At 37.9% G+C, this 22,651-nt stretch overlaps 2 protein-coding genes across 2 annotated transcripts; one reads left to right on the forward strand and one right to left on the reverse strand.

Annotated features, from left to right (window-relative positions):
- The first annotated feature begins 13,210 nt into the window (after positions 1-13,210).
- Positions 13,211-19,739, forward strand: cd4-1 (CD4-1 molecule). Its single transcript, XM_073486029.1, has 9 exons — positions 13,211-13,274; positions 13,369-13,521; positions 13,670-13,837; positions 14,774-15,010; positions 15,095-15,478; positions 16,922-17,179; positions 17,330-17,433; positions 17,537-17,580; positions 17,775-19,739. Exons 1-9 carry the CDS (start codon positions 13,217-13,219, stop codon positions 17,803-17,805), a joined length of 1,437 nt encoding a protein of 478 aa, XP_073342130.1. The 5' UTR covers positions 13,211-13,216; the 3' UTR covers positions 17,806-19,739.
- LOC141012521 (perlucin-like protein) lies at positions 19,586-22,546 on the reverse strand. The gene is made up of 5 exons (XM_073486028.1): positions 22,456-22,546; positions 22,188-22,364; positions 21,893-22,044; positions 21,688-21,809; positions 19,586-19,854 (listed from the first exon to the last, which is right to left on the reverse strand). The coding sequence occupies exons 1-5, from the start codon at positions 22,466-22,468 to the stop codon at positions 19,692-19,694; spliced, it is 627 nt and encodes a 208-aa protein (XP_073342129.1). The 5' UTR covers positions 22,469-22,546; the 3' UTR covers positions 19,586-19,691.
- Between the last annotated feature and the right edge of the window lie 105 nt (positions 22,547-22,651).

The raw sequence follows: 22,651 nt of genomic DNA on the forward strand, positions 1-22,651 counted from the left end.
GCAAACAAGGCAATTATCTTGAATGCCAAACAGCAGCATTTTTTAGTCATTCATTTGTGCTACAACTGTAGGTGGAAACAGCACACTTTGTGATTTTTTTAACAAACAATCCTTCAATTTAAAATGATGATGATCTGAGAGGTGATTTCCCGTTCTGTAAACTCCCCTCATGTGAAGCTTCAGCTCCACGCAGGTTTCAGTTGTCAGAGCAGATTCTGATGCGTGCAGTCAGTGTTTAAACAACTCGTTCATGGTGATCGATCACTGACCAGACTCGCACTTAAATGATGCATTTTGTAGTTTGTCATTATAACAAGATGGCAGTGTGCCAGTGTTGCTGGGGTGTGAAAGCTTTGTAGCTAGAAGATGGATCCCAGTAGGCCAAGGGTAACTGAACCAGGAAATGAGATATAATGGTTAAACTGTTCTAAAGCTGTTACTGCGAGGTGGATGACAGCACCTGTGTTTGTCGGACACTTTGCGTTAAGCGCTGAAATGAATGATAATAAAATACATTTACTCAAGTACTGTTCTTAAATACAAATTCAAGGTATTTTGATTATTTCCATGCATCCATTATGCATCTTTATATTTCTACTCCACTCCATCTCAGAGGTGAATATTACACTTTTTACTCCACTAAATTTGTCTGACAGCTTTTGATTTTACAAAAGTTTGGGTTGAAATACATCCGTTCACAATGATACACGTAATAATTTCTCTTTTAAGCGATTTTAAGCAAAGTCCTCTTCCTCGATTCTAAGTTATGACATTGCAGAAGCAAGACTGGTCAATTTCAGTGATGGTTCGAGACCAACATTAATTAATGGGCATAGAGACACTGTAGGGAGGTTCTGAAACTCAGTTGAATAATTGTGATTTATGTAGGGAGAACAAACAAACAGGAGTTTGCTTATGACCTTTACTTCACTAAAATGTGACTTTTTATTATTTGTTTCATCGTTAATGACCAATAAAAAATTGTAGGGTGGAGGTAGTGAACTTTTTTTTGCTTTCTTAAGGGGAGTGTGTCGTCTTTTTCAAAATTAAGTTAATCGCGACAGCCCCCGCACTGAACTAAAGTTTTAACACCATGAACTGATCTGATCCTGATTTCAACTGAGTAATATTGCAAAAATCAGACTTCTTCAATTCCCTTTTTACTTGCTTTAATCAAACTGCCCTGGCTCGACTTCAGCTTGTTCAAAATGCAGAAGCTAGGCTCTTAACAAGGTCTGGTCGGAGAACTCACATTACACAGATTTTCGCCTTTCTGCACTGGCTGCCATCGCTGACTGACCTCTTAGGTCATCCAAACAGATGGTTATTCCACATGCAAAACTTAAACCCAAAGGTGACTGCTCTTTTGCAGTCTTGGCACACAGACTCTGGAATAGTCTTCCCCTCTCGTTAGATCAGCTCAGTCTGTGGACTTAAAAACATACTTTTTTAGGCTGGCTTTCCTATGACATCGAGACTTGCTCTGTATGATAATGGATCTCTGTGTGCTCTGAGTGTGTGTCTTTGTATGTGTGGTTGAATATTTTTTGTATTTATATGATCTGTGCTCAGTATTTGCCATTTCTCTTGTACATTATTTTTAATCTACATTGTTATTGACGTAAATCACTTTGTAACTCGGGCTTAGAGAAGTCTTATATGAATAAAGTTTTACTGGCTGGAAATGTTCTTCATTTATACTTTGAGGAGTAGAAATACTCTGAGCAAATACATTTTTTTGCATTTATTTGATGGTTGACAGTGTGGTGATCGACAGAAAACATTTATGACATACAAACAAGGTTCCAGCTGAGCTGAACCAAGGACATTGTGGTTATGTGCCGTACCTCCGTTAACTTATTGGATCGTCTGAGCAAATGCTTTATGATGTCAAAACTTTAGGTTTATTTTAGACTTCTTGCTGCGGAACATTTCATTAAAATTTTACTGAACATACAGCTTAAAGGCGCTCTGTGGAACTGTTTTAGTTTATCTTAGTGGACTTAGTTTATGTTAGTGCTGTCTGTTAGTGGAGCAGAGAGAGGCACTGAGATGAGGCACTCGAGAACGTGCATAAAGTCACATCCTTTGGACGGTGGCAACCCGAATCCTTTGCAAAGAAGTCCACAGTCCAGCAGCTTTAAATACCTTAAATAAATCGTCCACAGGCTTGTACAGGCAACGAGAGAGACAGGGAAGGTCTCATTTTTCACGTGACGTTACAATCCGCTCATATATGGCCAATAAAAGTGATTTATACATGTAAAATGCCCCTTTAATATTGTGCAAAATGAACATATACTAAAGTGATGCATCAGTAAGTAAATGTTGATGCTGTGGCATCGAAAAATGATTTTTATTGTTTGCAGGATTTTTTTTAATTAAGTTTTAGTGTACAGTTGACGACAGCGTTTGCTTCTCAATCTGTATTTTGTATCATGACCTCTTTCAACAGCCCTCACCTACCACAGGCCTTTCACCCCTCAGTAGAGAGGTCTAACTCTGACAGTATTTTGGAATGATGAGTTCAAATTGATTATTTACAGAATACTACGGAAACAGTTATTGCTGTATGTAGGCGCTGTGGGACTGTACAGCACTTTTTCCATGGCACAACCGACGTCATCATCAACTCAGTTTCAGCAAAATCAGCTCTATGTTAATGAAAACATTACGGTAACAGTATGTTTTAACATAAACATGATGCTGTTTCCCCATCACACAAATCGTTCGGCTTAGTTTGCATTTCTTAGGAATAATATGCAAACATGACTTGACATTTACTGCCAAGATAATTAAACTAACTGGAAAAAAATAGAGGTAGAAGAATGTATTTTTCCATTCTGATGAAATGATCATGCAGCAGCCCACAAACAATACAGTAGTGCTCAAAAATAACTTGTGTATGAATGATGAAGGTGAAGCTGTGAGTGGGAGAGACAGAGAAGAACTTTTCTGTCTTTATCTTCTGTTTCACAACTGTGAGGTTTCAAAGAAGCTTGAATGAAGTTCCCCTCATGACAGACACACTGTTTTCAGTCACTGAATGTCACTTGTTTCTGATTCTTAACCTCTTTTCCACTGACATTTTGTTTATTTCTGAAACATCAGAACACATACAGTACAAACTCGGTACCTCCCCGTCTTTGTACGTGCTTCAGACATCCTCCAGTGTTTTGGTTACATCACACACCATTAGTCGAACTCAAAATGGTTATAAAACACAGACAAAAAGTCAGAAACAGAGAATAGAGATTGCCCGGTGAGGGAAACCCTCTGTAGGAGAGAACGGAGGATGAGGAAAGATGAGATGTATGTGAAAAAAGTGAATCACCCTTCATTCTTGCTTGTGGCCCACACTTTTTGTCTTTTTCTCTTTCAGTAATGATACGATGTGGTACGCTCGCCCTCGTTAGGTGTGTGACTAATGAGGGAGTCCTCACTTTCAGGTGTTTTCCATCAAAATCACAGCTCAAAAACAGATCCACAGAGAAAGACGGTAAAATTTGGACCTATTCTTTGTGCCAGATGTGACGCCCAGATGTTCACTTGCGCTGGGCCACGAGAAGTAAATGTTTCTGTGTGGTAGCCGTAACTTGAAGGGTTTGTTCTGAGGAGCAAACAAAAAGGCTTGTTTCATTTCGAGCTCAGAGGGAACAGAAGCAGGTGTGAGCCCTTCATGGAGGCAGTACAGAGGCATGCAGTCAAACCTCAGAGAGACACATGAGACGAGAGCGAGATGTTTGTTTTGTCCTTGTTGTGGTTCGCGTTTGTAAACCACCTCGGCAGTGTGTTTCTGCAGTTCTGGTCCCTTAACTGATTCTTGTAGCTGTAATTAGTTAGCTTGGGACGAAGCTTGACAGATCAACTCAATATTGTATGAAGAAGGATTGTTATTTTGTTGTGATGCCTAAAAATGAATGTTTTAATGTGGTGGAAGAATAAATGATCCTCAAATGATCGTCAAGCTTTCTGCACCATAAATACTTTGCCCTCTCTTCTTCTAACCCACTGATGCCAGTAAATCAACAGAAGTGCTTTAGTTTGTTAACTTTCTTCGGTGGTTTTGAGCTTTAATGAGCAGATTTTCAAGTGGTTATCAAGGTTCACTGAAAAGAAATGAACAAAGATAAACTCACGCCGACTGTGGCTGCCATTACAGTTTCATTCACCTCTTTAGAAACTGACAAAACCTGCGATTGGTTTTAATTATATAAATGTTCATTAAAGGTTTTTTTAAACTCCCCAAATTGGTGCAGCTGTAAAGCGATATTGTAACAGTTATGTTCAGTAAGGATCACAATAAGCTGTTAAAGTACAAACAGAGCGGCACAGATGTTATATTACTGTTGTATTGAGTGCAGATGCAACTCTACAGCAGCTCAGGAGGGGAGATAAGCACAAACAGATGTTTGGCTCCTTCACAGGTGTACATTTACCAAATGCAAGAATTACTATGTGATGCAGAGTGTAGTCTGAATTTGATCCTGGGTGTTTTGTTCATTTCATCACATTTTCTAATCTTTAACTCATCTATAATTGCCTGTATAATCAGCCTCCGCAGGTGCTCAGTGACCTCGTGGTTCCACTCAGTGTTTCGGGCTCCATCGGGAGTACATTGTGCCGAAATCATCATTTGGATAAACAAATTGTGGAGTTCCTGACCTGCAGAACTCAAACTGGATCCTGACTCAGTTCATTTTAAACACAGACCAAAACAGTTTTTAAAAAGGAAGCAAGAATGATCTTTTGTATTTTAAAGGCCCAGGCAGTGTAAATGAGCTTAGGCTATAAATGCTTTGTTGTGTAGCATCGGTTTATGCTACATACTTGTCCCTATACAAATAAACGCCAAAATAAATCAATAAAAATGAACACGACCGTAGGCCTGTATATTTAATTAACTGTGAATTGCAGCAAAAAACTAATCTTCTTGCAAAAACAAAATATTCATTCCTCAGTGAGTTCATGGTCATATGATGTCCTTTAAACTGGGGACACTGGACCACTTTTTATAACGGCTGATTTTATCTCCCAATCGCTTTTAACTACTGTACTTTCAAGGATTAAATAACCTGTGGCCTTACGCTTAGATTCAGTAATGATTCGTTGAACCTGACTCGTGAATTCTTGCGAACTCTTTCTCTAATGTTAAAGAAGTTGCGTACTGCATGGTCCTGTGCCCTACTGATGCAACGCTATACAAGATTTTTCCTGTTGTAATTATCTACTCTGACTTCATACCGGTCCCGTTATTACATTGCCTAAAATCACTTATGTTGAAGACTGCATCAGAAGTGTTCTTTCATCTGAGCCCTTTTGTCCACACCACTTTTCGACATAAAGTGACACCTTCATTCATGGTCCATCAAAAGCAGCGCTACAAGAGGCAGTGAGTGCAGGACTATATTCAGATCAATCTAATATATATCATTTAGTTACAGTATAATTTATTTAGCAAACAAATGTTTGTTGATACAGAGATCGAACCTGCGCTGTCTGCTCACAGGTTTGTTTGTTAAATCCCTGCGCTGCTCTCATTTTCTTGGTCAACTCTGATCAGCTTGTGTTATCATCAAACTCTAATTCATCGTTTATCAAAAAAGAAAACAAGAATTAGGTTCGATGAAAACATTTAGTGAAAAACGTTAATCTCTTCCATCTTCTTGGGCTTTTTGGCGGGTCTACCGTTCACAAGCTTGCATGGATGAGAATTTTGTTCAAACCCTCAGACCTCTGTTAGATTCCAGTTAAATTCTTTTCACCATCAAAGATTCAAACATGACTCGCTTAATTGCGAGGAAATTGATATGATGCAAGTGATGCAGCGAAGAAACAGTGTCTGGGATCTGAACGTTTGACTCGATACCGGTGTGATGCATCGTCAATGGAGCGCCGTAGCAGACAGAGAATATACATGCCAGGTTATCAAACAGTAAAGGAAAAAAATGAATTATATAACTTTAATATTACTCAGGGGGGATTCCAGAAGCAATCAAGACACTCCAAAAAAGAAAATATCAAAAAATGGGGAAGGAAATATCAAAAAGCCTTGATTGTAGTGGCTAAGTCATTAAAAGGGCCCCGCGGAGCCTTGATGAAGACCTAATGGTCCAAACATGTTGGCTTTTTCATGATTACCCTTTTAATGATTTAGCCACTACAATAAAGGCTTTTTAATATTTCCTTCCTCGTTTTGTGATATCTTCTTTTTTGGAGGGCCTTTGTAATCAACCTTTTCTCCCGTTCTCCAAGAGCACCCGACACAGTTTTTGCCGACATTGTGTTAAATAGAGCAGCCAGTCATCCTCTCTTTGTTTTACTTAAGGGGGAATTAAAGTAAAATATTTTGGCAATTTTTGCTTATATGTATGTTTCTTTGGTTGAGATTCAGTATTTTTACATACACAAGTAGCACTTAGTAACAAATATTTTGACATGAAAGAGTGACTGTCCAGCTTACTTGTTGGTTGACAGCCTGACAAAGTATCCAAGGCACTTTGATAATAAGAAAAATCCTTTATAAGTCTACAAGTTTGGGCTCCGAAGAGTCTTCATCTGTGCATTGAAAGTCTCTTTGTTTGTTACGAGACAAATGGCCCCACAGACTTCATCTAATCTTAACATCCATATATCTTGTTGTGAACTTTAAGACTACGGAGTAAACTGATGTGCGTAGCTCCCGTTGTTCACACAACGGCATTCGCCCGCTTCCTAGAAGTTATCTAAAGACTTTATCTTTGATAAAGTGATTGATCAAAGACAATTTTAATGAAAAATTAAGTCTATAGTGATGGTAGAATGAGCACAGGGACTGGTTTTGGGAGAAGATGAACTGCGTTGATGGTTGTTTTTTAAGATTTAAAGCCTGATGCTAGATTTATACCATATGTGTATTAAACTCACATGATCACATCTCTCTGTACAGCCGTCCCTGCGAGATATTCATGCACTTGTGTGTGTTTCTGTTTAGGAAATGTTGCATTTTTAATTTTCATTTAACAACTGCCTTTGTGAAGATTGGTCCAGCAGTTCATGGCTTGAATTCTGATACACTAATTATGTATCTAAATCAGAACAAAATTATGACCAGGGGAAAATCAACCAAGCAATTACAATAAATTAGGCCGTACGCCGCCCATGTGCTATTTAGAACGTGCTAAAGATAGATAATGAGCCCAGTGAGACCCTTCACAAATTTTTGGGATTTCTGTTATCAGGCAGCAACTCAAAGAGCAATTTCAGCCAATTAAGATTAGTTGTTTATTTGTTTATTTATTGGACACACTCAAAAGTGAAAAGGAACAAAGAAACTCACGAGTGCATTTGAATTGACTGATTAAAATGTGGCAACATTACACTGCCCTTATTTAGTCATAAATTGGGTGATTAATTAAAACTGTTAAGATTGTATAAAAAAGCAAAAGGATGAGATCTTGCTCTTCTCCTCTGTAACTTACAACCAATCAAAGGTCATTATTCTGATTCTGGGTTTGATCACTGACTGTGTGCTTTGTTTCCAGACCAATCGTTGGCGAGGGAGGTGCAACCGCACTTAAAAAGAAGGTTTGTTTGATAAATATTCACCATTTCCACCCTGACTCCAGATCAGTGAACATAGAGGGACACTCGGCACTCAACACCAGCTGTAAGTATGCTGTTAGTTGTTTTTAATTTTAGCTAAATATATTTTAAAATATAAAACATTTAGTGCCATATACATGAGATATCAGCGTCAGATTTGTTCTCATATCAGACACTAAGTTTGAATCGAAAACCTGTAAGACCTCAGCCGACCCGCTGGGGATGAAATGTCATAGTGAGTTTTAAGTATTCATCGAATTACAGCTAGAGTTAAGATGTATAAATAAAAAGCGCATACTGGTCCTTTAAATAAAACTGAAAGAAATACTAAAAGATTAAACATTTAAAATATATTGTGTATAAAATTCTCAGTACACCTAAAATCAATTTGATGTTTTAATTTTATGCAATGACGGCACAAAATGTACTTCGCTATACACACAATTTATAAGTTAGAAAGGTAAAATTAATTTCTGTGCTTATATAAGTGCATCAAATTAACGTGGACCTTAAAATATAATATGACAAGCTGAGCAAAATATTTTGAGATACCATCAACGTTAGTATGTGCGCTGCAGATTTTTCAGTGGAAGATAAATCAACAAACAAGCAACATGTTGTGAAAATAACTAATAAAATTCTGTCGTTCTGTCAAGTACTAAAGTGGTTCAGCAATTTTGTTTCCAAGCTGTGTAAACTTTATTTGTGTTCAGTTTAGTGAGGAGGAACATTTTTAAAAGAGAGATGATAAATTCAGCCCAAAACAAGAATTTAAATTCATTTCAGTCAATAAATCATACACTAATCCTGCCTGTGTTTTTCTTCTTCTCCCCCATCTTCACCTCACCACTGTGTTTGACCCTCCCCTCCCCCCTCCGTCTCTGCATGTTGTTGAAGCTCCATCCTGACTGCAGATTACGATCGTCTTGGTTTCTGGGTTAAAGCTCCACAGGTGCGATGACTTTGACGTCTCTTTATCATCAATTTCACTCTGTCTCTGATCTCCCCTTCCACTCATTTTCTTACAAACTCTGAGCTCAGCAATAAATAATGCATCTTTATTTATTTTCTATCAAATCTCCCCCCGGCAGGTTTGAAATATTTTGCATATTCACATGTTTGCAGTCCTTGATCTTTTATAGATACACCGGAAACATACATACATACATAAACCATTTGCCTTGAGACGTTTCTCCTTGACACACTTCAGCTCAGATTTTAAAGGTGTTCTTTAGGTAACCGATGACTTATGTAACAAACCAAAAACCTTTTGTTTTTTTTAATGGGCTTTTCCTTTATTTTCAACCCAATGTTCTCATATTTTAAGAGTCAGGTCCCAGACGGAGGATAATAAGATTTTAAAGCCTTAAGGTGAATTTTATGTGTTGGGATTAATGTGGGTATAAAAAGGACTTTAGGATTGTAATAAATTCTAAATGTATCCTAATACTTTTATGTAGAGGGCTATAACTAATTTCCTCACTACACTGTGTATCATCGGTGCCTCTAATGGTGAGATAAAGAGAGTTTTAAAGAGATTTTTCAGGCATTTTATGCATTTACTGGACAGTTGACAGTAGAGATATGACAGGAGACGAGGGGAGAGAGATGAAGAATGATATGCAAAAGAAAGACGACATTGTGTTCAGCATTGGTGCTTTAACCCGTGGACCACCACAAATATGCTCAAATATTGATATTTTTATACAAACAAATTGGGACGCCGTGTAAAACATGAACAAAACAGGATGTGATCCTTTGCGCATCCTTTTTTCCCCCCCAAATATTTTGTTATGCTTTACAACAGCGGCCGCATCATCACAGTATCCACGTATATACATACATACACATACGCATAAAGAAAAGCTCAATCCCACAACAGTGATGCAACAAATAAACATCTGAAGAGAAGACAAAATAAATAATAAATAATAATTAGAAATTAAATAGAATACAATACTATCCCACTTTGTACCTTTTTTGCCATCTATCATTCCTTTTAAAATATTTGTACTTTTACCAGTGTATCTGAAGAGGGAATGTCTCTAAAAATATCATCCATTTTACATTTAATCTGAACGTTAGATATTCCATTGGTATTATCTCAAATATCACTTTGTGCCGACTAACAATTGTAGGGGGCGTATTATCGATCTGTCTGAGTAATATATTTTTCAAGGCAGCAAACGTATAAAAGTATATCAAACAGCCTTCCTTACTGGGCAAAGACTGGGCAAACCAAGAAGCAAAACCTGAGGTTTAGCACCCAACTTGACACCAAAAATCAGGCTGAGCCTACTGACAGTTTTACGCCAATAGTCCTCAATAAATGTCCACATTCAGCGTATATAACTTGCTAATCCTTTTTGACATAATACTTAATCTAAAACAGTACAAAGACAATATATGTAATGTCTTACTACATCAACTTCATTGATTTTTTTGTAAATATATTCTTACTTACTTGAGAAACTTGTGTAATGCTAAAAAAAAACACCTTTCACAAGTAAACAGGTTCACTGGTAACAGGTGATAGTATCATGATTGGGTGTGAAAGGGGCGTCCTCAAAAGGCTAAGTTGTTGACAAGCAAAGACGGAGTGAGGTTCACCACCAAGCGAAACACACGTTCGTATAAAGGACACTGCATAGACTCGGGAACTTTCCTAAAACTGTTGTCGGAAAGTCCGTCTGCAAATAATTGCATTCTGTTTTTATCTATACTTTTACAGAGTCACAACTTTTTTGGAATCGCGGTTGTACCACATATTATCTGAATGTCTTGCAAATGTAACTCACATTGGACTTAAACCTATTATTTTCCAGTTTGTATGAGCTTACGTATTGCTTTGTTAGTTCTTAAGATAAACTAAGATAAGATAGAGCTTCATTAATCTTGAAGGAAATTCTTGTGCCGAAGATTGCTCGAAAGATTTACAGTACAACCAGTAACAACCAGTGGGTTCACTGAGTCAGGGTCGCACACTGGGCCCAGTTTTTATGAGAGTAAGGATGCTAGAGCACTAAATACTAGTTAAATATTCAAAATATAACATGTTTAAGGAGTAAATGCAAAAAAACAGTGCCTAATAGCATAACAATAGAAGTAAGTAAGTACTAAAAATGAACTAAAATAGAAAAAAGAAGTATTGGCAATGACACTGAAAGTAAAATTGGCAGTGATATCAAAAGGTAGTAAACATAAAAATAAAAATGATATTGCATGTGATAATCAATGTAATAATGCACATGATATTAAACATTATATGGTATATGACAATAATGAGAACTAGTATAGCACATGATATTTGGAAGTGATACTACACATGTTGAAAAAAGTAATAGTGTCCTTTTTTCTCAGCTAAATCTTGTGATTTCAGTTGAATCCTTGAGGTAAAGCCAACGCTAATCATGTCTACTCATCTATTTATGTAGTATAATGTATTCAATCTTGAGGCAAACATTAATACTTTTTTGCATTGATTTTGACGTTTGTTTGATCTCAATGTCAAATAAGTTTTTAACTGATAATTCTCTGATCTTTGTCTCTTGTGCTCGCTTTTGGTTTTAAACACGACTCAAACAGCTTTATCGTCATCATGGGAAATTATCCGGGCCGTGTGGCTATATTTGCAATCCTTTATTGTTTATCTTCTTGGGTTAAATTGAAAATAAAGATCTGATACATAACCTTTATCTTTTCTTTTCATGGGTTGAATCAATAATGAATAAAAGCAGAGATAAAAGTCTTTGAAAAGGTTTTTTGTGCTCAATCATGACATAATGTACACACTGTAGAGAGATAAGAGAGAGATAAGGGAGTGAGACAAGGAGAGAGAAGAGAGAAACATCTACCTTAAACCACAGTCTAGGTGTGCTGCTGCTGCTGTGGTCTCTTTTTTTCTCTTTTCAAGCGTGGAGAGATCCGTCTTTCGTGGAACAGGGGAGGAAGAGAGGGGGTGTGAGAGGCAGAGGGGGAGGATTGGGATAAGAATCTGCACCTTAACTAAATCAAGGCCCACCACATCGCAGCCTGCACTCTGTGTCTCTTCCCTCCAACATTTGTCTTCTCATCCAAAACCCACCACAGGCCGCCTACTCTCTACTCTCTCAGCTCTTTGTGTTTTATCTCCTCAAATCTCTCCAAATCTGAGACCACCACAAACCCCTCTTTGCTTCCTGCTGAATGTATTCTCTTTGCAGCAAAATTTGATAAACATACAAAATGGTGTGAAGTAAGAAAATCTCTACAACATTTATGTATTGTTTTAAATTTGTTTTAATTTTTTTTGTCAATAACGTATTACACCAGTGTTCAATATAAAAATACAGAAATATCTACTCTGAATATTTGAAACATTTTCAATACTCATACTAGTAGCTGTGTTTTTCCACTCTCCTCTCCAACAGCTGAAACAGCTGCAGGGCCCACATGGCTCCACCTCTTCCAGAAGTAAATTAACTTAGATTCTGTTGTGCTTAACACACAGTACACAAGCCCTGTTATTTGTTTATTTTATTTAATGCCCTTAATGTTGCATAAACTTTTCCCTGGGGTATCTAACATAGAATCGAATATCATTATTTTTCAAGGTATTGTGTCGAAGCATGCTGTGATGCTTTATTTGGTTCAAAAACTCAGTTTGTTAGGGACCCTTTACAATCTAATGCAATGCATTTCAAGAACCTTGCAACAAGTCATTGAGGTGTTGTTTCAGCTCGTTACTGCTGTAACCTTTGGTACTGTCATCAGCTTTAGTGTCAGATTTCATTAGTGTAGATGTTCTAACTTTCTTTTGCAATAGTGTTATAAGCTGAAATCTAGTACAACATCACTACTTAACAGGCTCCTAAATAAAAACAGAAAGAAATTATTTTAAAAATATATAATTCGATCAACAATATACAACAACCCAGTTTGACTTTTCAGCGCTATGCTGACGACACACTATTGTATTTTTATCAGTGCCTGAAAACCCTAACAACCTAAATTATTGAACATTGGTTTGCTTAAAGACAATTACATTTTGGATAACCAACAGTTAATTGTTACTAGATGAGAAAAAAACAAGAAAATATTTTCTTTAGTTCAAGTCAAAAAAGACAGATTTAAGTGGCCTTATAACTCAGGCAAAACAGGTCTACTTTAAGGCAAAAGCCCGAGTGTCATTAGAGATCATGACTGAACTTAAGAAGTGACTGTGTGAACACATTTTTCCACCTTAGAAATATAGAAAAAGTCAGACTATAACTTACACGTTCCAGTGTAAAGAAACTGAATCATGTTTTGGTCTACTCTTGACTATTGCAATAATCTTTTACTACACAAGAGGTCAGTGAATAGACTTTGGCTTATAAAAAAATAAAGCTGCCATATGCTTAACCAAGTAAACGAGAGCAGATCACATCTTTTTTTTAAATTATAGCTCCCTGTTTCTTTTAGAATTTAATTTAATGTTTTCAGCACTAGTTGTATTACATTTCCATATTGGCATTTCCATGTAAAGCACTTTGAACTCCATTCTATGTATGAAAGTTTTTATACAAATAAAGTATATTATTATTATTATTATCACACAGAATTATTATAAATATGTATTTTTTCTCAAATATTTTTCAGATTTGTGACAGAGATGTGGAACTTAATTCAGCCCGCCCTTATTCTCCTTTCTGTGCTCATGTCAACAACAGGTAAGATGCACTGATTGCAGGTGAATAATTTATTTAGACTTGTGAACAGTTTGGTTTTGTGCGCTGACACATGATGTCCTTCTCACTCTCTCAGGGGCAGATGAGGTGGTATATCGACAAGTGGGAGAGACGGTTACCCTGACGCCTCCACAGGAGTTCTCTTTAAATGAGTATTATATGTACTGGTATTTTGGTGGCCTTGAACTTGCCTGGCATAACACCCATGGAGGGACAGGGTTTAATACAGGTAAACAGTGCATTGAACTATTCACAAATATAACCTTTTTTGGTGTTTTTTTACCATCAACAAATTACGCAAGTGTAAATTATAAAATTGTCTAAAATAAATTGCAATTAAAGATTTTTTTCAATAGTAACAACCATTTTCTTTGCAGAAACAAAGGATGAGCAGGAACTGCAAAAATGGAAAGGTAAACTGACCTGGTCTGGCGACTCACTGATAATCAGTGACATAAGAGAAGAACAATTTGGGACTTTTACATGTAAACTGACTTCAAGTAAGGGGAAGAGAGAAACAGAATATAAACTACTAAAACTCCAAGGTAAGGGTAAAAATAAGGTGACATGATCTGTTCATTTGAAAAGGTTATTCGTGTTTAGTCATTTAAGTAGTTGTCAACATAATCTCTGGAAAGTTATATTTTGTTAAAATTCAGTTTGTGCTCTTATGCAATGTGTTGTTCAAAATGTATATATATAGTGTATTTTTAATGTTTTTTAAAAAAAAGTATTTTAACCTGAGTGCTGAGGGTTTAACTTGTCAAGCAAAACAAACAAAGCTGCTTTCTTAGAAATTTTGGAAGGTTTTTTACCAAACTGCAGCAGCATTTCTATCTATTAAACCAAATTGACATCAGAATACTGAATTATCCAGAATATTAAAGCAACATTATTGAACTTTTTTACCCTAAAATCATGTTGATGGTGCAGTGTCTTGTAATAGGGTGAATGGTTTCTCTGTCTCAGCCACTCCGCCCAACTCCACCTCGTCGTTAATCCACACAAATTAAATCACCTTTTGCTTCTCCGTAGCACCTGGTCAGTGTGCCAGAAAGATGTTAAATTAAAGTTAAGGAAATATGTGTCAAATAACTGTAAGTAAATTAATAACTAGCTATGAGTGTTTATGTTTTAAAGTCACTGCCACCAAATGGGAAAAAGTTCACTGTGCATTCTCAGAAAGTTTCAGCATTTGTAATCGTTTTTGCGTTCTTGTGTGTATGGAGAAAAAAGAAAAACATTTGTTTTAAATGGAAGGGGAAAATATCTGCTTAGAAAAATATCGGTATTAGTGTGTACAAGGCCTGCATCTGACGAACTGTCACAGACCGGGGATTTTATTGCACTCAGAAACTGTGGAGGGCGCCAAATTGCACGAAATGCCAATTTCTAAATAATATTGCTTTAAGAAAAAAATAAAAACCTTATCATCATCATTTCCATTCTGTTTCCTTTACCTTGCTCAATTTCTGTTCCAGTGACTATGAACCCACCCTCTCCTCTGCTGCCCGGCGAACGTCTCTCTCTGACCTGCGATGCAGAGAGGCCTCAAAATTCCAAGCAGCCAGAGATACACTGGCTGAATCCCCAGGGAGAGAGAATAAACAGCTGGCCACGCGAAGTGACAGCCACAGGCCGACATAATGGCGAGTGGACCTGTGTTGTGACACACAATAATAAAGAAAGCAGAGCCAAGATCAAAGTTATGGTTGTCGGTGAGTCATATGCACATTCATGCATTTTTTTACTCTCATCCTCGACGTAAGTTAACTATCATTTCTCTTCTCCTTTTCATTTAGACCTCTCCCCAGCTCCTGCGCGTCCTGTCTATACATCTAAATCCTCGCCTCTCACCATCCCCTGTTCCATTCCCTCTGACATCACCTGGGAACAAGTCAAAGCTAAGAGCGTCCAGGAAGTGCACTGGGACTTCTTCCCTAACCCAGACTCGAGTCTCATTCCTGGCGATCCACAGAGGCTCTTCTCCCTTTCTCTGGCTGAGAAGCTGACCTGGCAGCCAGACAAAAACCGAGGACTGACTCCTGTCTCTGGCCTTACAAAAGGAAATCTGTCATTGATCAAAAATAAAGCGAAGGAAGAAGACAGAGGCGACTATGTTTGCACCATGAAATTTAGCAATGGTGTCACTCTGAACAGGACTGTGCAAGTAAACGTGCTGCAAAGTAAGTCAAAACAAATTGTTTCGTACAAGCACAGTCACATCTGTCGAATGAAATTTTGCTTCCTTGTTCTTTTATAATCACAGTGTCCTCATTTATCTTTTTGATGTCCAGTTTCTTTGCTCCTTCCTAATTGTCATTCATGACAAGTTGGAGACAATCGTTTCTACCTCTCTGTTGTAGTGTGCAAGTGGTTTTCATCTCTGGGCTGCAGAGTTTATTTGGAAGTGTCCCTGGTGTGACATGAGGCTAATACACTTGTCTAGCTGCGCTTGTTTTAAAAGAGTATAACGAGCATTGCCTCTGCCAGAGGAGTGTGATAACGCAATGAATTTTAATTGGACTCTGTGTTCTGAGGATTTATGATGTAAAAGATTTCTCATTTTTATCTGAACTATTATTCGACCAGAGACTTTGAAAAAGAAACAACCTGATGGATTAATTCAAGGCAGGGGTGTATCAAGCAAATGTGGGTCCCCTGGTTTGCTTTTGAACCCTCTAAATCCCTCTGAGTCATTCTGCAATTTTTCCGTTTCTCTCCCGTTTTCCCACCCTAGAATAACCACCACCGTCCACCAAACTAAATTTAATTTAGCATGTATTTAAAAGGCTGTCTGTGTATCAAATACAGTGCTGTGAGTAAGTGCTAGTGTGTAAAGTACATCAAGGTTTTATTTGTTTAATGGTGTTCAAGCCAGCTAGATGAAATTAACAAATCAAAACCACGGTGTGGACCACAGTCTTATAATGGCTACTGATAGATGAGGATATCAGGTAACAAATAATAGTTAGTTAATTAGTTAGTTTTGGAGTTGGTAGTTACTTTTTAAAATCTATTTTAATTATTTACACATTCATGTGACATTGCTGCAGCAACCATATTCTGATAGCCCAGGTTGTCCCTGAAAAAAATTACAAGTTATAAAAGCATTATTACACAAAAACACCCGGCAAATCAAAAATAGGAAAAAATAGGTCTCAGAGGGTTAAGGCAAATTAAATCACTGGTACAGTCATGTAAAATAATATTCCACATTCTGAAATATTACATTTTTTATCCATTACCATCAGGTGACCCCTGGAGATTATCTTGCAACCCTCTTGGGTGTCCCAACCCCCAAGTTGAGAACCAGTGTCATAAATCACTAATACTATTTGTTTTCTTTTTTGTTGTTATTACTATGAGCATTGCAGATTTGATATTGATGGCGTCATGTAATGCTATTGCTCTGCTTCATTTTGAAAAACTTTTTACTCTACTTTTTTATTTGCCAAATCTCTCTGGCACACTGCAGCAGCAGAAGCCAAAGGCTAAGTTTGGTTCATAGACAGTAAAAGTTGAGAAAAGGAGAGGTTTTAAATTAAAAATTTTCGAATGCATTTCATATTCGTTGTAATACATATTTTTATTTCTTTGTTCTGCCTTTCTGCCCTTTCTCTCTCCAGTCATCTCCTCCCCAGGAACAGACTTGATTTCTGGCCAGCAGCTCAACCTGACCTGCAGCCTCGGCCGTCTGCTGCCCTCTGACCTGCAACTGAAATGGTTCCCACCTGAACAATCGTCCCTGCTGCCTCTGACATCTGACCGTGACCCCGCCCTTGTTAACATCCCGGAAGTGGGTACAGGAGATGGTGGAAAGTGGAGGTGTGAGCTGTGGCAGAGCACCACACGGCTGACGTCAGCTGTGATAACTCTGAAGATTGGTGAGCGCAGGAAGTGAGATGTGACAGGAAATATGACAAGGGCATGACCTTGTGGCAACAATCTTCTTTACGACAGAGACTTTGTTTCGTACATGATGTGTTCTCTGTACTGTATACTGTTTGATGACTGTCTTTCTCTGTTGTACACAGAACCAAAGCTGAGTGTGTGGATGCTGGTCATCATATGTAGTGTCACAGTCATCGTGTTCCTCCTCCTCCTAATCCTTGTTTTCATCCTGTGCCGACGCAGACAGGTACAGTTAAACCATCCTTATTCCTTTGTGTTAGATCACACTGGATGGCATTAAGAGTTATCTCTGTTTCTCTGTTTGTTTCCGTCTCTGTGGCTGACATTAGCGGAAGATGAGACACCTCAGGCATCGACTCTGCCACTGCAAAAAGTACGTACCAACCATTTCCTGGACTGATGAAATGGCTCCGAACACATTCACACTCATCAGCACTGAAATCTGAATAGAACTTTTAGCCATGAGGTGTTTTATGAAGACTTTAATAAAATAAATATCTTCATTTTGCCTTTTGTAGCGTCTAGTGTCCGTGACTCAAAGATAAACCTGTGACTTTTCTGTTTCAGCCCCAAGCCCAAAGGATTCTACAGAACATAATATCTCCCAGAAAGACTTTTTCAAGAGGACGTCGCGACCAGACCAGATTTTTCTGTCTTATCTATTAAACTGTAAAACTCTGTAGGTGTGGCTCTGAAAAGTTTAAAACAAAGTTCTGTCATTGTTGAAATGTCGGACAGACACACAAAAATGTATTTTACACTTGTAAATATCAGTCCGTTTAGATGATTTTAATTTTGTGATTTGTAAAATGTAATCGTTTTCTTGGAAACCTTTCTATTTCACTTGATTCCTCAATCAAAGTGGGTTTAATCTGATACCACCATGTTGGTGTCGTTCCTAGAAGATCATGATTTATGCTGTTCCAGGACCATCTTTGCAACTGACCAATCACATTGTTGTGATGTCATAGCTTTGCGTCATTTCTGGATGATTATAATAAATGTTTCTCCAGGACCGTCATTTCAATTTAAGAGAAGGCCACAAAATCTACATTTAGAGCAGGCGGCTGAATGGGTTGAATTCCATTATTTCTCAAACATGGACCCTATATTTCCATGTTTTGATGTGTGAATGATTCATACCTACCAAAAGTTTTGAGATGGGTCCAGCAGATCGCCTCAGCTGGGAGCCACGACGCAGCTAATGATAACAAAATCATTTCTGTAATGTTGTCAGACACTTAGAATAACAACTTCGGCCTGTCAGTGGCAAAAACAAGCAATTTTAGTGGGCGTACCTTTGTTGGTCAGAGTTGTCCCAAAGGATTACATTGCAGCTGAGGCGATCTACTGGACCAATTATAAAACTTTTGCTAAAGCAACATTATGTAACTTTTCTACCTTAAAATAACGGCTTCAGAATCATTACAGTGTCTTTTAATTGGGTGAATGGTGTCTCTGTCTCAGCCACTCCGCCCCCTATCACTTGTTTCTGCACTGTAACTTCAGTGAGAGGGTAGGATCACAGCTTTACACACGTGTTTATTTCAACTTGTTATGATGTATTGAGTTTTGTTTGTAGTTAGCACCTACATTACATCTGACAAATTGTTACAGACCTGGGATTAGTGGTGTTGCACTCAAAAACTGTAGGGGGCGCCAAATGGCACAAAAGGACAATTTCTACATAATCTTGCTTTAAATGAATCATTTACACACCAAAACATGTAAATACAGGGAGCACGTTTAAAAATACTGGAATTCTCCTTTGAGTCGAGGACTCTCAGGGTTTATATTCTATTTGGACACATTGTTTACTTTTCACAAATTGTTTTTACTCTCAATTTCCCCTTTTTTCAGTTTCATGTTGCATTCTGTTCAGTTTAAACAACAAAAATACCCTGTCAGGTTCAGTAAAACATGCTTTGAGTTCAAAAAGACCCTTTCAGAACATTAATGACGTGTTAGAAAGGATAATTTCACTGAATTTCACAGTCTTTTTTCAGAGTCAGAACACTGCGACATTACAAAAACATAATAGGTCGGTTACAGTGATGATCCTAGAACAACATTAATTATAATGTTCCCCGAACAACACCAACACCACAATATCAGATTGTGTTTGAAACTGCTTTTCCATTTAATCAGCATTTTAACATTACTCTTTGTGATTATTGCTGTTAATAATTCTTTATATTATATCCTCTTACATTGTTTTCACATTTGTCTTTTCCATTAATGTATTTTTTATGACGTTCTATGATAGTGCGTTGATACTGTAGGCCTGGTTACTTGCTTTTATACATATATATTCAAATATATTATTTTTAAAATGAGCAAATGTTGATACTGAATACGTCTAATCAAAAACAGGACGCTTTTGTCAGATAATTTTTTATTTTATAGGTTGGCCACTGATGTTTTTCAATAAAGAATCAATATCTTTAATGACTGAGTCGTGGTCCTGCTGTGCTGTGATGGGGATCACGGGATAGCACTGGCGTCCTTTTGACAGATTCGGGGATACGAGAAGTTACAGGGGACGTCATACCAGGACTGACTGTAGCTGTCCACCACCGCACAGTCCTCTCCCTCCTCCCCACCGGACACGTTGTTGTCAGGCTCGTGTTTCTCAAGGTTCCAGAATCTACACACAGGGCAGGAGAAAAAAAGTTTTAGTTACTAGTTACTTTTCAGATGACAATTTTTCGTACATTTCCTGGCCGGTGATAACCATATATCTCCAAATACGATGATTTAAAATTTTTATTATTTCTGATAAGCTCAGGGATTAGGGTTTTGAAATCTTTATATTTCTATGGATAAAAGAAACAGGAGTGTTTTTTTTCTGAAATCATGAGACGTTGACTTCAAGCCCATGGCACACCAATTCTCCAACAAACACAGATGTTTGTTTGGTGTGCCATGGCTGCCTGTGTTTGTTTGGTCAGATTCAACATGTTTAATCTTTGCTTGTCTGTATTTGATGAAGTTTGGTTAGTTTGCCATGCTTTCAAACACACAAATACCCAGACAGTAGACATATAGTAGGGGTATCCATAGCAACACAGCTCGTACATGCCCAGTATGATCATTCTCAGGAATCGTGAACCTTATCGCAATCATAATATCTGTCAAGAAAATTGCAATTTTATTTTTTTATAAGCCCTCAAAGTGACCATCAGTCACCTTGAGTCTGAATAACTGCTCCTTGCTTCAGATTTTCTGATGATATTTCCGATACATCTTGCAGGTTTGAAGACATCTTGCCACTTTTAACTATTACGTGGAGTGCACATCCTCCTCACTCTCCAATTTTATGTCATTTAAAGTCAACTCTTAGACCTGTGTAGTTTGGACTTGTTTAACCAGTGTGCCATGGGCAGTCAGCTCTAAAAGTACAAAGTGTCGTGTAGTAGGAAGCTCAGTGGTGGTGACGATGAAGTCCTGCGACAGTGATGTATTTCGTTTATAGCCTAACAGTAGCTTTTTACTTCCAGGCTTCAAAAATCATAAACGTGGTGTTCATCTGTGAAGATAATCTTGCTGAACAAAGCGTGTAAGTATCATCAAGTTTGCCACAGAGCTCGTTTTATGCAATAATCCAAAATCTAATTGAAGAATCCCAAAGCTTTTAGTCGAATGCACGAGGGCGATGCTAACATCCAGGTTAGCCCCCAAAATTAGGTCATCCCTGCAGCACTCTTTAATAAAAAAAACTAATGACATTCCCATCAAAATCAGCTGTATTTTGCACTTAATTATCAAATAATTAGCATGTTAGCACACTGATGTAAGGTGGTGAACATGCTAAACAGTATTCCTGCTAAACATCACCATGTTATCATAGTTTTTTAGCTTTAAGCTGAAGACACTACTGTTCAAGTACAGCCTCAACGAGCTGTTAGCATGGCTTAGTCTTGAGAGTATTATTGGCAAGCAGCAGCAGTGTTAACAGTGGCCGGTCACTGATAGAAATATCAGAAGTCTGAATGTGCAAACACATATTGGAACGAATAAGCTCAACAGACGCTTCTGCTTTTCACTACATCTGAACAACAAGGTCGACTTACACACCAAAAACATTCGTTAAGGTCTGAAGTTGCATTCACTGGTTTTGATCCTCATGTCTTGCTGGTAGAACTTTCCAAAATAGTAATCTTGGAAATTCTCTTACATATGAACATGAAATAAAAGACACTGTGTGCTATCTTTACAAGACGTTAGACTGAACAAAAGACGTGAAGGCAATATTATAATTATGAACCTTGTTTTAAACACAGAGGTCTTCATTGTTAGTCTGTTAAGGCATCCTGAAGCTATAGGCAGGTGTCCCACAATATTTTTGGTCACTGAACCTTCATTCAATTTCAATTCATGGACATGCAAACACTCACATATGTGTGTGTATTTTGTTCATGTCTGGAAAGTCATTATAGTACTTAAAGTGTTTGTCAAGTTTAAGCCATTTCATACGTACGATCTTAAAAGTGGTGAGTCGTCCACCCATTTCCATATTCCTTCAGTCTCAATGTCCGTCAGTCCAATCCAGTAGTTTGTGTATAACCCTCCGATCCTTCGGCCTTCTTTTTCCACGGCATCCTAAAAACGCATTGTCTTTTGTTAATAAACAAATAAATTCAAACACGGAAAAAAGCATCCACCATACACAGAAAAACACTCACATGGTCTTCTGCGTTGGTCAAAATGGCAAGATGGCCCCCTATCTCTTGACACTTTTGTTTACTTGTGGCAAAGTCCTGCCTGTCAGGGCTCATGAAGAAGCACTGTTCTCCAACATGAAGCCACTTGTCGGGACACTCAGTGCATTTGAACGCTGTGGGACAATGCAAACAAACAATGCCTGGTTAGCTATGGTAAAGTTTACAGAAAAAAGCAGAAAATGTATGCAGAACATATATTTTAAAAATAGTGAATTATCATCCATCTGCTGGAATGAGGAAGAGGAAAGTACAGTACCTGGAGCTGAGCAGTTGGCTGCCACATCTGTGTATTTCTGACACAGCTGTCTGTAGCTATTCTTCAGAAGCTCTAGCTCCAGCTTCAGAGAGGCCATTTCTTTCTCTGGTTTGTCTGGAGCCTGGGAGTAGGCTTCAGAAACCAACAAGCCAACGAGAACAAAGAGGATGGCGTGGCCTGAAGAGACAGAGAGAAGAAACAGTAGTACAACACAAGCAAACAGACCCACAGAGACATCACTTGTACACACTGTGTAAGGTGGTCTTACCTTTCATCATCATGTCTGTCGTAGAGCAGCACAAACTTTGGCTTCCTCTCTCTGATCTCTGGGTATTTTATAGAGCAGCGTGTGTACAAAAAGAGAACAGGGTGAAAAGTACAGATTGCACAAATTGACAAGTGCGCATGATCATCGAATCGTGTAAGCTCACATGTTGTCATATCTTACATTGATGGCCCGCCAA

Source organism: Pagrus major, chromosome 17 (assembly GCF_040436345.1).
Source record: "Pagrus major chromosome 17, Pma_NU_1.0".
NCBI lineage: Eukaryota > Metazoa > Chordata > Actinopteri > Spariformes > Sparidae > Pagrus > Pagrus major.